This window comes from Mauremys reevesii, linkage group 6 (genome assembly GCF_016161935.1).
Source record: "Mauremys reevesii isolate NIE-2019 linkage group 6, ASM1616193v1, whole genome shotgun sequence".
In the NCBI taxonomy this organism is placed as follows: Eukaryota; Metazoa; Chordata; order Testudines; family Geoemydidae; genus Mauremys; species Mauremys reevesii.
This window is the reverse complement of record NC_052628.1, coordinates 114,631,444-114,646,110: the sequence shown is the minus strand read 5'-3', so window position 1 is coordinate 114,646,110 and position 14,667 is coordinate 114,631,444. Positions and strand designations below refer to the sequence as shown.

Sequence of the window (14,667 nt, the reverse complement as noted above, 5' to 3'; positions counted from 1 at the left end):
ACACACATCTAAATGATCAGTATTTTAGACTGTCTTCAGTTAGATAATTTTAGTAGCGATGGGACCAAGCCAGAAAGTTTGAATCCAGGTCCCATCTTCTCTGTAATTTGTGATTGTTCAGATCTGGAGTTTTGCTTCAGATTAATCTCTCCTTGGGACCACAATTCTGTCCTCAGTTACTCTGAATTTATGCTGGTGTAACTCCATTGGCTCAGTGGAGCTACCCCAGATATTCATTGGTGTAACTAAGAGCAGTTTATAATTGTCGTGTGCAGCCCACATTATACAGCTTGCAGGAAATTCTCTAGTAGCCAAGAGGAAGTTAAGAAAGAAGGTCAATTCTCCAAATCCTCATAAACAGCAACACCATATTCATTTACTGGTACCAAAATGATAAATACTCTTTGGAGTAGTTAGTTTTAACTCTGCTGACGTATGTTGGTAAGTGCCTGGGAAATGAGAGAGACCAATTACTGTAACTCACGTTATAGTAAGGCAGGAAATATTTGGAAGTGAAAACATAGTGCAGGAGCCAAAGGACAGTGTAACAAGAGTACAGTGCATGTACTCTGTGAGTTGCTCTTTTTTGTGGGAAGACATCACACTCTGAACTTTTAGTGAACTCGAGGGACAAGTTTCTAATTAAAGTCTAATAGATGGGAGCTCTTGTCACCTTCTTGATACTGGAAACAGCACCTTTCTGGGAAATCAGGAACAAATAAGTTTTAATAGGTTGATAATGTCTTTCAGCTCCGCTTTGGCTACAAGGAGAAAGCTGCGTGTTGGATGAATTGAGCAAACAGGCAGTTTGCAGTGATTCATAGTTGGCGATTCTCATACGAAAATACTAAATTAGCATGCCCAATCATGTTAAATCTGTGTGTGCAATTTGGAAAATTAGCCTTATAATAGGCATATATAGTCTGTTTTATACAGAGGGCAATAAATAGCACGTATATAAAGGGAAATATTTCACCCACACAGGGAGAGAATTCACCCGGGTTGTTAGTGATTTGAAAACTATTAAACAAAGGGCCAAAATATTTGGAAGACTACATGCAAATATGATTTCTCACTGGTGTTTAGTGCATGGAAATGAATGCTGATGGTTGCTTTTCTGTTTCATTCTAGTTTTTATCAAGTGATTGTGCTTCCCTTGGCCTTGCAAAGCACATTTACTTGTGATTCCCTGGCTGCTGTGACTTTCTTTAGCAATGCCACTGATGCTGAGGGGTATGTGGCAGCTGAATTCCTCGCCGAGGATGTTGCTGACAACATGCTGATCTCTCTTGGAGACAGACATTACTACGGGGCATTCTATAATGCTCCCTTAAAGCAGGGGAAAGATTACTGTGTGATACTGAGAATTATAAGTCAATGGAATAAGGTAATGGGTATTTTAAATAAACTTTTCTCTGAGTCTTTGTTGAATGAAAGAAGTTTTAATTGGAAAACCAGGGAAAATGTTTAGCTTTTTGTTCTGTTTTGATGATATTGTCAAGGACAAGAAGTTGATGATATAAAACTTAAATTGAAATGTCCTGAAGTAGCCATTTTAATTGCTTGCAGATCTCTTCACCATTGTAATGCAGAAGCGATTCTGGATGCTGAAATATAAACAAAGGAAAGGAAAGGATTAGGGATTTAGTGCCAACTTCTGCCTTCAGGGATGGGTGCACAAACCCCACTGATTCATAGGTAATTACAGGTGCCTATAATTTACAAAGGCCATAAATTAGCCGTAGGGAGTGCTAGTATCTGAAAGTCACTCAACAGTAACATATGATTCTTTCTTTTGAGTCAGGTGCTTTTACTCTAGGTATTCTGTCCTTCCAAGTGACACTACAAGATGACCACTCTCTCTTTAATGGAGTTTTTTGTTTTTCTTGCATTTTAGCCTTATAAATAACAGGGAATGTCAACTCTGGGCACCCCTGGTTTTGCAGGAAGACTTGTTGGGAGGGCGTATATTGACACTAATACCTTTATTGAAGGGGCAGGGTTGTTGAATTTTCAACATTTGAGGAGAAGGAAGCCTTTTTAGTCACTGAAGTTAAATATGGCTGTGTAACGGCGTGAGACTCACCCCAGCAGCACCTCCTGCTGGCGTCCTGGGAATTAGCTCTTTTTCCAGCCTTGGAGCGCCCTCTGCAGGCCGACATCTCACTGCCACTGGGACTCCCATGTCCCTCCCGGACCCCGGTGCCCCGTTATCTGGGGTGCTGCCCCCTGGCAGTAACCCCTCACTCTCAGGGTCTCCCCTCCCCATGGACCCCAACCCCCTAATCCCACCTTGCCTCAGCCAGTGGCTACTGCCAGTCAGCAATGAGCCCCTGCTCCCTGGGGCAGACTGCAGTCTAAGTACCAGTCATCACAGGCAAGGGGGGTAGGACCTTCTGTCTTCCTCTGCCACCCAGTACCTCAGGCTCAGGGGTGGGCCTAGGACCAGGCCCTGCAGCCTGGGGAGTCGCCAGCCTGGAGCTCCCATGCTCCTCTGGCCTTTCTCCAGCCCTGCGTCACTCCACATACCTTTACTACCGACAGCCAGGCCCTGCTCCCTCCAAGACTGGAGAGACAGAGACTCTAGCTCCAAGCTAGCAGCGCTTTTATAAGGACCTGCTGTGCTCTGTTTGGGGTGTGGCCCCAGCAATGTCTGCTTTCCTAAGCAGCCTGGGCTTTTCCTTGCAGCCCCAGCCCTCTCCCAGGGCTGGCCTTAACCCTGTCAGGGCCGGAGCGGGTAACAACCCCGCTACAGGCTGTCGAGTGATTTAAAAAAATTAATCACGAGATTAAAAAAATGAATTGCAATTAATTGCAGTTTTAATCGCATTGTTAAACAATAATAAAATACCAATTGACATTTATTATAAATATCTTGGATGGTTTTTCTACATTTTCAAATATATTTATTTCAATTACAACACAGAATACAAAGAGTACAGCTCTCACTTTATATTAAATAGTTATTAGCAAACATCAGACCAAAGAATTTTAAATAATATGACTAAATTCCTAAATTGCTCAACGTTCACATTTTTGTTCTTGTGAAGTCATCATTTCAGCATCATATACCTGGTCTACACTAGACAAATTACTCGTTCCTGACAATGAATGTCAGCAATGGTTAATTTTTCTAGTGTAGACCTGGCCATAGAGTATTCCGGGTAGTACAGGACCTGAAATTTCAAAAAAACAGAACTTTCATGTCTTTTTTATACATCATAAAGTAACCAAAAAGGGCACAATCCCATTCTTTTCCTTTTGCAGGTCACCTTTAAATATTCTCCTACATTTTTGGAAACCCAAGCCCCATAGCGTTGTACATGAGAACCAGAAAATGAAAAGGGCTTTTAATAAAATTGCAACCTATGCACCAGTCTAAGCTGAGTGAAATGTGAAAGACTGAGAGAAATGTGAGGAATATCCACTTACGCTAGCCAAATGTCATGCCACCTGATCCTCTCTAACAGGGAATGCTTGGAGGGCATCAGGGAAGAAGCTAGGAGAGCTGAGATAATGGAAGAGTACCATTTTTCCTAATGATAAATTTGGCAGGTGAGAAGTGGAAATTCTGGAGCGAGACGGGGCTTGGGAGATAGCTACAGATTGCCTGACACTATCATGAAAACCTCCATTAAGCAGAACAAATTGTCCATCTCTGGATGTGTCCTTCTCAGTGAGAGAGTGGTGTTATTTAATTAGTTCCAATCCATCTGGTGCCTGTTTCAGTCTCCACTGATTGCTTTATGGATTCCATACCTCTCAACCTGCCAAGGCCCAAAATGAAAGACACTAAGAAAATAATAGTGCTTGGAGCTTAAAATGATGTGGGATTCATTTCTTTAGCATAAATAAAACCTTCTACAACCCCCATTTCATCATTCAGCATTTGTGGAGTGAATATGTAATAAAAGCAACAGTAAGTCTGCAAGGGATGGAAGTAAATTTGATATTCCAGTTAGAGGATTTTGTAGTATTTAGTACAGGCATTGAAACGGCTAGGGGTAGAATGTTGAAATTTGGAATATAAGGAACCCTAATTGAGGGGCAAATGCCTTTAACTGTTCTGACAACTGGTCTTGAAAAATTCATGTTGCGCACACATGTGCAGTAGATTGCTTGTGTTTTCTCTCCTAAACTTGGAAAATGCACTGCTGTGGAAGGCTATACTGTCTATGGGTGCATGACTAACTTGTCTACATAGTGAAAATGGCAGTAGGTAGGCTGAAGCAAAGATTCCATTAGGATCTCTTGGCTCAATCCTAGGGACCTTGTTAGGTGTGTGATATTAGGGGAGGTTGCCTCATACAGAGTGAAGTCCTGCAGGCCTTGTTCATTCTGTGCCCTATCTTTTATCCTTTTAAACAGCTAGAAAATCCCATAGCAAAAACTATATTAAGTATCATTGAGGTTGTATAGAAGCTCATAATAAAGCCCCAATCGAAGATTGTCCCTTTGTGCAGATGCATCATGATTTAGGGCATGTCTGCACTTACCTCCAGAGCGATCGATCCAGTGGGGGTCGATTTATTGCGTCCAGTGAAGATGCGATAAATTGACCGCCGAGCACTCTCCCGTCGACTCCGGTACTCCACCAGAATGAGAAGCATAGGCGGAGTCGATGGGGGAGCATCAGCAGTCAACCTACCGCAGTGAAGACACCATGGTAAGTAGCTCTAAGTACATCGACTTCAGCTACGCTATTTTCGTAGCTGAAGTTGCGTAACTTAGACCGACTTAGCTCGCGTTCCCCTCTCCTCCAGTGTAGACCAGGCCTTAATCTTTAATTACATGGTAACATACCATTTATCCACTGCAATAGTGTACTTTTTTGTCTAAAACCTTCAATAAAATATATGTAAATACCAGAGTCCACGTAAGTCATTTATATGTAAAGTACATAACACAGTTCATATTAAGTATACACCATAGAGTAGTACTGTACTTAATATTCATGTGTATGTTTGAGGGTGTGAGATACAAAAAAAGAAAATAGAGAAGAGAACACATCAAGAAAGAGGGGAAAACTGATTAAACAAGGATTTATAGAAAGTCTGTCCCTAACAATATTTTGGATCATTATGAAAATTAAACTAGGTGTAAGTACTGTATTAAAGTTTCTTTTAAAATTATAAGGTGCTAAGGGGGGAGGGATAGCTCAGTGGTTTGAGCATTGGCCTGCCAAACCCAGCGTGGTGAGTTCAATCCTTGAGGGGGCCACTTAGGGCTCTGGGGCAAAAATTGGTCCTGCTAGTGAAGGCAGGGGGCTGGACTCAATGACCTTTCAAGGTCCCTTCCAGTTCTAGGAGATTGGTATATCTCCAATTATTACCCATTCAAGGGTGGAGAAAACATTGTGTAATATATTATACATGGCACAGTGAGTGACCATGTAATTAACCACTGTATAGGAATTTGTATATGCAAATAGGGGACACAGTTAAGACTGCATGTGCAGCCTTAACTTTGGTATTTCCTAACTTTTTGAACGCTTAACCATGCAGCTTTATAGCCCTGTCATGTAGGGTTTTTAGATATCTGTTCTTTTCTATCCGAAAGATGAGAGCTAGACTTTCCTCAGAGTTTTCTCTTTAATCTGATCTTTATAGCCTGTAGCCTTCTTAGGAAAGCTTGGTGATCTAGGAATCCATTCCCACTGTAATACATTTTAATGTTTCTTGTCTGAATGCCTTTGCTGATGGTGTAGGCTTGTTGATGAAATACATATCCTGGGAAAATAGTGACATTGGTTATGTTTTACTTTCCAGGTGAGGACACAATCTTGTGCAGTTTGGGCACAAATTGAAGGTAAGGCAGTTTTTCATCTTATGAGAAAACAAAACTTGTCATTGCATTGCCTGGCTATATCTTGGCACAAAACTAACCATGTCTGTGGCTTTTGTTTAATTCCCTGCTAGCAATGAAGTCCAGTGGAGCGTTACAAAGGTTAGATCAGGGTTTCTCCACTTCTGGGTTGGGACCCAGAATTGGGTCGCCAGAATGTTTCAAAGGGTCGCGTGGCAGCTCCGGTCCCACAGGACTGGCTTGGCTCACCTCCCTTCTCCAGGCACTGCACACTCCCCCGGGGTCCTAGCACCACTCGGGTTTGACGATGGGAGTCCAGGTAGGCCAAATTTGAGTGAGTGGCCCTGCAACCCCATGAACCAGGTCACAACTCTACTCACACAAATTTGGTCCAGTCAGGGAGGCGATGAGTGGCGCTGCAACCCTGGAGGTTGCAACACCTGGAGCAGAGAGCCAACCCCAGCCAGCTTGGGGGGGGGAGGGGGCGAGGGAGGCAGGGCCCAACCAAAACCACCCCAGGGCCTTCACCCTCAGACTATTTATTGGGTCGCGACAGGCCATAAACATTTACAAATGGGCCTGCCCCAGCCGCTGTACTCCTCCAACCTACTGACATTCCACTGAGGCCAGTAGATGGGGAGAACATTGCTGGAATTCTCAGCAGCTATACAGGTGTGCTATGTTGGACAACATTCGTGCATTGAACAAACTGGTGACAATGAAAATACCAAACAAGAAACATAAAAAGTGTATTTTCTGCTCTTCAAAATGTCTGAACCCTTCAATTACTGTTTCTCCAATATAGTTACTGGAGAACTGGCCTGTTTGACAGGAGAAAAGCAAAGAAAATGAAAGAATACTTACTTGTCTCTGGATTCTCCAAATGAGAAATCTCTTTGGGTAAAAGGAATTCAGAAAAGCAAAGCAAACTTGTTTCTTCCTTCTCTCACTCTGAAATTGAGGGAGGAGGATTTGAGTTCCTCACTTGCCTTTTTGGTAGAAGATTAATCAGGGAATTTTTATGCAGACAAATTATTTAACTAAATGAGTCGCTAAAGCTCTGGAACTTTCATTCTTCTCTGGTGTACGTTATCCGTGGCAAAACTATATTTTGTGAAGTATGAAAGCTTTTATGCCTGATGCAGAGTAGAATCTAAGAGTCAGAAATATCCCAAAAATTCTGACTGGTGGTTTTGATCTATCAGTACCTAGTAAGACAGAATTATTGCTGGAGAATGCAGTGTTGTTGTAGCCATGTTGGTCCCCGGATATGAGAGAGACAAAGTGGGTGAATTAATACCTTTTATTGGACCAACTTCTGCTGGTGAGAGAGAGAAGCTTTTGAGCTTACACAGAGCTCTTCTGTCATTGCTGGAGTGACATTGCTAAAACCCAATTTTCAGATAGGATAAAATTTCCATTTTCTTCCTCTGTCAGGCCCCTTCCCAATGATTCTATTTCTAAAAATACTGTATTTTCAGGGGCATCACATGTTTGTTTGTTTTTCCCTTGGACACACTTACTCCTTTTCCCATGAATTGAAGGAATTCTTTCTTGCCACACTTAAGATCCGCTGCAGGCCAGCAATAGCCTCTGCAGTTCTGGCTCTCAGAAACGTGGCCAGCTTCAGGGATTTGGCAACTGTGGAGGCTGCCTGTTTTTCTAAAGAGTATTTTTCCTTTTGGTAAGAGCTGCAAAATAACTAGAACTAGTAAAAACTTTTGCACCAAAAAGGTTTTTTGATGAAAAATGCTGCGTTCATCAAAATGTGTAGAAAGACATGTCTGGTTTTGTTTAGGGGGAAAAAACCTGAAATGAAGTGTTTCAGCAACATTGAAACGTCCTGTTTTTTGACATTTTTTAATGGAATTTTTCTATTTTTTTGGTTTCTAAACCACTTTTTTAAACTAAATTAATTTATTTTTACATTAAAATATTAATTTTTAAAAGGTTGAGATCAGACAAAAATGTTTTGGTTTGATCAAAACAAAATGTTGCTACCAAAACTCTTTTTTTTTTTTAAATTTTGTTTCATTGGAAATTTCAAAATGGCTTATTTTTCTACTATTTCAGAATGGGGACAGTGTTTTGAAATTGTGGAATTTCCCATGACATGGAAATCTGGTTCCTGCTCAATACTAAAAATAACTATTCAGCCACAGAAAACTACCCCTTTCTCATATCTCTGTCTTCTGTCCACCCCTAGAATACCACTACAACCCTCTGGCGTGCAGCTGGATTTTTCTCTTTGGGAGGGGGCAAAGGAGAATTGGAAGATGGGTGCGGGAATGGGGCTTGTCTTTACACTCTGGCCTATTTAGGGGAAAGTGGAGACAGTCTTCCAGTCAACCAGTATCCATGGCCTTATGGAACTTGTACAACTTGAAAGGCTGTGAGAATTTTTGAGAGGCTGAGTTTCTTAAGGAGTGCTTCTTCATTCCACTTTCAAAACAGAGGAAGATCTAGACATTCAATAGAACCATGGCTATTTAGACCAGATTTCTCTGTGGCAGAGGCCTTCTAGTGAGGCTTTGATTATAATCTGTTAAATTGCTGTAATAAAGAGTGCTAGAGTAGTGATGGAAATAGGCTTCCAGCCTTATAGTTAAGAGCGGTCTGAATAAAATCAGAATGTAGTGATTTTAACTAAAATATAGTAATACAAAGGAGTGAAAAGTCTTTTTTTTTTGTCATGTTAGTCTGTTCCATGGATATTTGATTTTTATATATGAAAACTGGTTTTGTGATGAAGTAAAGGTTTATGTATTTTTTTAAGTTCTGACCAAAATTGAACATGTACAGAGGCTGATCAAATACTGCACATAAGATCTTAAAACCCCGATTCTGAAATTATCCCTGGTAGTCATTTCCCGTGACTACAAGTAAGTACTAAGACTGCAGACACTGATCTTGCAGTCACACATGTGAGTAAATGGAACTGTACATGTGCATAAAATTATTCATACACCTAAGTGTTTTCAGCATCAGGGCCATAATTCATGAGGCGCATGTGTTTCTTGTGCATGTGTAGAAAATAAGAAGTGGCTCATGCAGTCAGAGCAAAGAGTGATTTGCATCATTTTGATAGAATTGACTCCTGAAAAGTTTGGTAACAAATGATAGCTCCTTCACACTTATTTCTTCTGAAATACCGTGATGGGGAAATGGCTTGCTCTTATCCTGATTGAAAACTTCGGGGGCCAGTCAATTATGTATTTATATGCAGATTATTCATTCCTCTTCTCCTCAGGCACATGCCATTTTTAGTTTATACCCCCCCCCCAATTCTCATTAACGCAAATATTTGAGGGATTTGTTCATGTGCTATAGCAGTCTGTTCTCCCCAGGTGTGATTCCGTGGTGTTCATATTGCTGAAGGTACCATCCTAAAAAAGGAAATAGTACCCAGATTGCAAGAATTTGGAGGAGAGGAGTTCAGCCGTTTGATGATGGATTGGTTAGTAGCACTGGAGCAGGGGCGGCTCCAGGCACCAGCGCACCAAGCACGTGCATGGGGAGACAAGCCGCGGGGGGCGGCTTGCTGGTCGCCGTGAGGGCGGCAATCAGGCAGCCTTCGGCGGCATGCCTGTGGGAGGTCCACTGGTCCCACGGTTTTGGCGGCAATTCGGCAGCGGGCACACCGAAGGCACGGGACTGGCAGACCTCCCGCAGGCATGCTGCCGAAAGCCGCCTGACTGCCGTGCTTGGGGTGACAAAATACATAGAGCCGCCCCTGCACTGGAGACACCCTTATCTTATGACTTTGACTGAAACAGATGATGGTGTTAGAGGAAAAGGATCTTGATTTACTTTCACAGTCAAAAGTAAAAAGAAGGGGGGAGGTGGAGAGCAGGAAAGTAATAGACAGGAAAATGTAATCCCTTTTGAGCAATACACCATTAATCTCATTTCTTCAGCTGGCTGCTGGCCATTGGATGTTCAGCTCAATTACTGCTTGATGGAGCAATAAATCCAGAATAAGAGTTTAACTTTGATTTAGGCAGTGAGTCACAAGACTGTGCTGCACCATGGTACCATTTTTGGTATTTGTTTTTGAACTGTTGGATGTTTTTCTTTCAGATTTATCACCCACTCTACAACATACGACTCTTGCTGGATTAGGATCAGTCACTGCTGTCTGCCTTATACTGCTCTTGTCCTTCTTGGCAGCACGGTATGTTACGTTAACTATTAACTTCAATTTGTAGCTCTCTTTGTAGGGAAGGGGTTGCATGTTTTGTTTATCAAACAGCCTTTCTCAACCAGCCTCCTTTGTTTAAGGCTTATCAGGTGGTTAGAAGCTACATGAGGAGCTCCCCACTTTCCCTGTGCTGTGAGAGATCCATGCACTGAACTGACTAGCTGATAAACTACAAGCCCTTTTCTCCTCAAAGTTTTCGGTGGATCATCAGCAAAAATGGGGGTTCATCTAACTAGAAGAGAGAATGGGAAAGCAGGTCTCATCAAAGCTTCAGATCAGAGCAATTTCAGTTGAATGGCAGATAGATAAATGAAGTTATACTGGTGCTGTTCTGAGAATAAAGTAGCCGTTCTTAATGGCAACACTGCTGTCATGTCCATACCTATGACCTGTTGGTTCACCTACAGTCGTCACCATTCAAAACATCCTAATTTTGTTGTAAGGAGCCATCCAAAGGAATAGTAAAACTCAGTTGCTTAGTAGAGGTGGGCCTTTAATGAAACGTTGAACAAAAATTATGGTAAAATCTTGGGGAGATTGTTAAAGTGGCTTCTTGGAACATGGGCTGGAGATGATCCTTCATGCAGGGACAGTAGCTTTAAAACTGCCCTTCTTCCAAGGTAAAACACATTATTTTGTTCTGTAATCCTGTGGGGCGGGGGGAGTTTATGGGTAAAATACTCCTTAATAAAAATGTAATTGTACCTCTAAATATGTCTTTGCCCAAATCTTTTTTTTTTTCTCTTTGGAATTTGCCATTCTTCTTACTTACATATCACATGAGAGGCCAGTTGCCGGTGATTTCTGGGTGGTGAGATACAGCACTCTGATCAATTAAGCTGCTTATTTGACATTCATAAAGAGATGGGGAGCAGAAGGGAAAGGGATTATTTGGGGTTGGCTACATTTTAATTAGATTCTTGTGATCTAAATTCCACAGCGAAGGTTGCAAAGCCTGGCTGTGCTCTTGGCAATATTTCAGAAGGAAAGCGATAGCCACGTTCCCTTGGCAGCAAAGCATTACGATGAACTTCACAAAGCACTGCAGGTTTTTTAATGTTTTTGGAAAGGGGTGTTGGGCCTAAACCAACCTTCGAGGTAAACTGGGCTAGAATCATTTCCAGGATCTGTGCTGCCTTCTGACAGAGGGGCCACTTGCAGCAGAAAGTCAACCCAAGGGATGTTGTGGCAGAACAGGGAGTTGGCAGTTGTCTCTTCACCAGGGGCACTGGACCAGAGTAGGTCAAGGGAGATGGAGAATCCCCTGACATTCCCCTGAGCAGCCTGTTTTCATGGGGCCTCTGGTAGAGGTTGAAGCTGGCCCTTTCCCAAAGGAATGTCTGAGAGGGACAGAGACTGGAAATCCCATATCCCCTCCGTCCTGGATACCCTCCCCAGCTCTGGGTATAACAGTCCCCATGTTCATGGGTAGCACGTATCCCTACTTTTTGTAAGTATCAATCTACTATCTCCTTCATCTCCTGGAAGAAAAGGAAGGACTGGGAATGAACAGAAACAAGGTTTCTAGCTGAGTGCTGTCTGCTTTCAATTCCATTCTAGTGCGCGCCATGTGCACACTCCACGAGGAGATTTTTGCCTTAGCGGTACCCATAGGGCCAGCTGTGGCGCCCTCCGGCATGCTGCACTCACACCACGGTATATCAGGCGCCGCTGGCCCACGCCCTCTCAGTTCCTTCTTACCGCCCATGGTGGTCAGTCGGAGCATCTCTCTTGCTTGGCAAGATCTAGCAGTTTCTTCCACTGGACTTCAGGCCTTCGGGCCTTTGTTTGATTCTTGTTAGTATTAAGTAGTTGTTAAACTGCCATTGAATGCTTGGTCCTTCCTCTCTCTGCTAAGACAGAACAGTCAGCTTGAGGCACAGAAAGTCTGCCACAGCTGTAACCCTTGTATTTTGCTGTCAGTGCAGCAATAGAAGCACCGAAAGCATAGCAGTGCTGACTAATTTCGTATAGCAAATGAGTGTTTTGTTTGATTTTATCTATCGCTAGCCTTCATTTGGTGTTGGTGTAAGCCTGGCTTGACATAAGTAACGTGCCTCATTTCTTAGTGGGCATAATTGGGAAGGTGAATGGAAGGTTAAGTTGTAAAAAGGGGCTTGACAAACAGTATGTTGGAGTCAGGCTGTCTGTGCTAGCTAAGATACGCCGCAACACCTGGATGCTAGGGACTGTGGGCAAGATAAACACAGAATGTAACGTGAGCATGCTGTACAGGATTGGTGCCTGCAAGTAACCAAGCCAATCCAAAAATGTGTGGTGTCAAGAATTGCAAATGCAATTTGATGTGTAAATAGATATAAAGGAAGAGTTTGGTGTAACTTTGGATGTGTGATACCCCCTACGCTTGAGTCTGATCAACTCAGCGTAGTTTTGCTGCATGCCAAATAAAGGAACCTGAAGTGTTCTCCCAGACTGGACAAGGGGTTCTGGAAATGGTGTCAGAGGGAATCCCAGCAGTTGCGTTATTATTTCTGTGGCTTCTAACACCAGAGAGAGCTCCTTTTTAATGCAGGCCAGCGTCATCATGTACGTTCCAAGTGGCTTGGGTGTCCGAATGACGTAATGACAGCGGACCAGGTTTTGAATTCATTCTGAAAACTGTTTATTGACTTCATTGGGGCTGTTCCTCTGAAGAACTGCTCACCCATGGCAGTAAGTGCTTTCCGAATCTGGCTCAGGAAGAGAGCTTGCACTCTGAGGTGTTTACAGCCATAGAGAATATACCTTATTTTTTCAAAAATAACTTTAAAATATGCATTAGCCCAAATTTGCTTGTTATTAGAATGTCCTGGCCTTCCCTCACCTCCATCTGTTACTCACTCCTGACACTGGGCTGTCTGCCGATGCCCCTACAGACACAGAAGTTCAGTGGCAAGACTGCAGCACTCTTGTAAGCTGTGTTTGTACCTGAGCTCTGTTGGTGCCAAGGTTAAACTAGGGCGGTGCTCTTCACAGGACATTTCCACTCTTCGAGTACTCTCCTTCTGTTACTAGACAGTGGTAGTAAAGTTCAGCATTTATATAGTGCCTTCCATCTTCAGAGCTCTATAGAAACCCTCTTGCCTGTTTATCTTATAAATAGAAACTAGCTCTCCTGTAAGTTCTGTGCTTGAATTCTTATTTGAATATTTGTTTACCTAGATTTTTTTTTCCTTTCTCCCTCACCAGTTCTTATCTCCACAGCACAGTCCATATACCTCCAGCTGCACTGGCCAAAGGAGTATCCTATGAGACTACCATGGATGCTGCAGGAGGGGGTATTGCATCATCTTTCCTAGAGATTGAAAGTGTCTCTCTTCCGTAATGAATTCATCCCCCATTTGCCTAGAAGACAGAAGGAGAGAGAATCCAGAATCTCTTTGTTACATCAATACTGCACTACCATGTACTGTATCTGCACACCCTACGCCAATGACTACACATTGGTGTTTGAAATGGATAGTGGGATACTCAGGCCTTCCTTGATTTCTTCATTACTTTTAGCGCAGTTTAGGACTTTCACCAAAGTGTGTATGTCAGAGGAAACATGCAAGGACATTTCCAAGCCTCTGTGTACAGGCGAAAGGCTTTTAACCCTCCTAGAATTGTGGGTACCCGGTATAACAGCTGTCTTGGAGTACGTTGTTGCTGTTAGTAATATATAGTTCATATGAAAGAACAAAATTCTTTTAAGGCCAGACAGTATTCTGATACCCTTACAATGAGTAAACTTTACTCCACAAATGGTCCCATTGATTTCAATGGGATTACTCAAAGAGCAAATTGCTATTTGAAAATCAATTAGGTCCATAATCTGTTTTAGAATGTCTGAGAACACTAGCCCCTCCGCCCTCAAGTTTAAAACCAAAAAGCAGCTGTTGCATGACCAAATAGAAAGTTCAATCAATTAAAAGTAAGTGTAGCTTCAATAAAACGTGTAAAAGTGTTATAGAGTTGAGTAATCACACTTAAATATGTGTTACCAAACAGGAGATACTAAGGATTACTGCAAATAATCTACAAAATCCTGCATGCACCTATATAACATTGACTTAAGTGCAGTGTGCTAATCAACTGTGCAGCATTAATGGTTTGTGATTTTTTTTAATAAGGCGCTACATGTCTTCAATTGCAATTTATTTCATCTCTATACTTCTGTCATAATTTACAGTTGTGGAAACTCATGAAGATCACATGTTTAATGTAACATCTGGTTAATATAACCTGATACGGATAAAATTAGCCAATTTGCTGCAATGCATTCAGGATGAGTGAATTTTTCCGGTATAAGAAAGTTTCAAGTACTTTTGATTTTACTTCAGTTCCTGTTCAGAAGTCACTCCAGGATGATAGCAAAATCATGCTAAATAGTGAAATAAAAAGATCTTAGTTTTTAGCCCTGTGTTGTCTTGTTTTTTCAAGTTATGATTGTTTTTGATGGATGTTTGCTTTCGTACTCTGTATCAGGGTGTACAGTGATCTTTTTGTTCGTTTTTCATGTTTCTGGCCACTCGTTGCAGGATGTTTTAGGTTTAGTCACACTATCTCTGTTTTTGGTTGTGCTGTTTTTTAGCATTAAAAGAGGTTATATTAAAGTATTACAGACTTCAGGAGTCTGTTGCTACTGGCTGAGGAAAACTGCAGTTGAAAATGACATGGGA

General features: G+C 42.1%; 1 protein-coding gene across 7 annotated transcripts in view; it reads left to right on the top strand.

Moving 5' to 3' along the window:
- SUSD1 (sushi domain containing 1) overlaps positions 1-14,402 on the top strand; it is a 90,174-nt gene extending 75,772 nt beyond the window's left edge. For 3 of the 7 annotated variants that reach the window (XM_039544279.1, XM_039544278.1, XM_039544277.1), the window contains 4 exons: positions 1,132-1,387; positions 5,769-5,808; positions 9,886-9,979; positions 13,196-14,402. In XM_039544279.1, coding sequence (XP_039400213.1) covers positions 1,132-1,387; positions 5,769-5,808; positions 9,886-9,979; positions 13,196-13,331 — 526 coding nt within the window. In that variant the 3' untranslated portion in view covers positions 13,332-14,402. Of the gene's footprint in view, positions 1-1,131; positions 1,388-1,569; positions 1,699-5,768; positions 5,809-9,152; positions 9,307-9,885; positions 9,980-13,195 lie in introns of those variants that run through there. The other 4 variants (XR_005600330.1, XR_005600331.1, XM_039544280.1 and 1 more) reach the window with 4 other exon arrangements.
- The last annotated feature ends 265 nt before the right edge of the window (positions 14,403-14,667 follow it).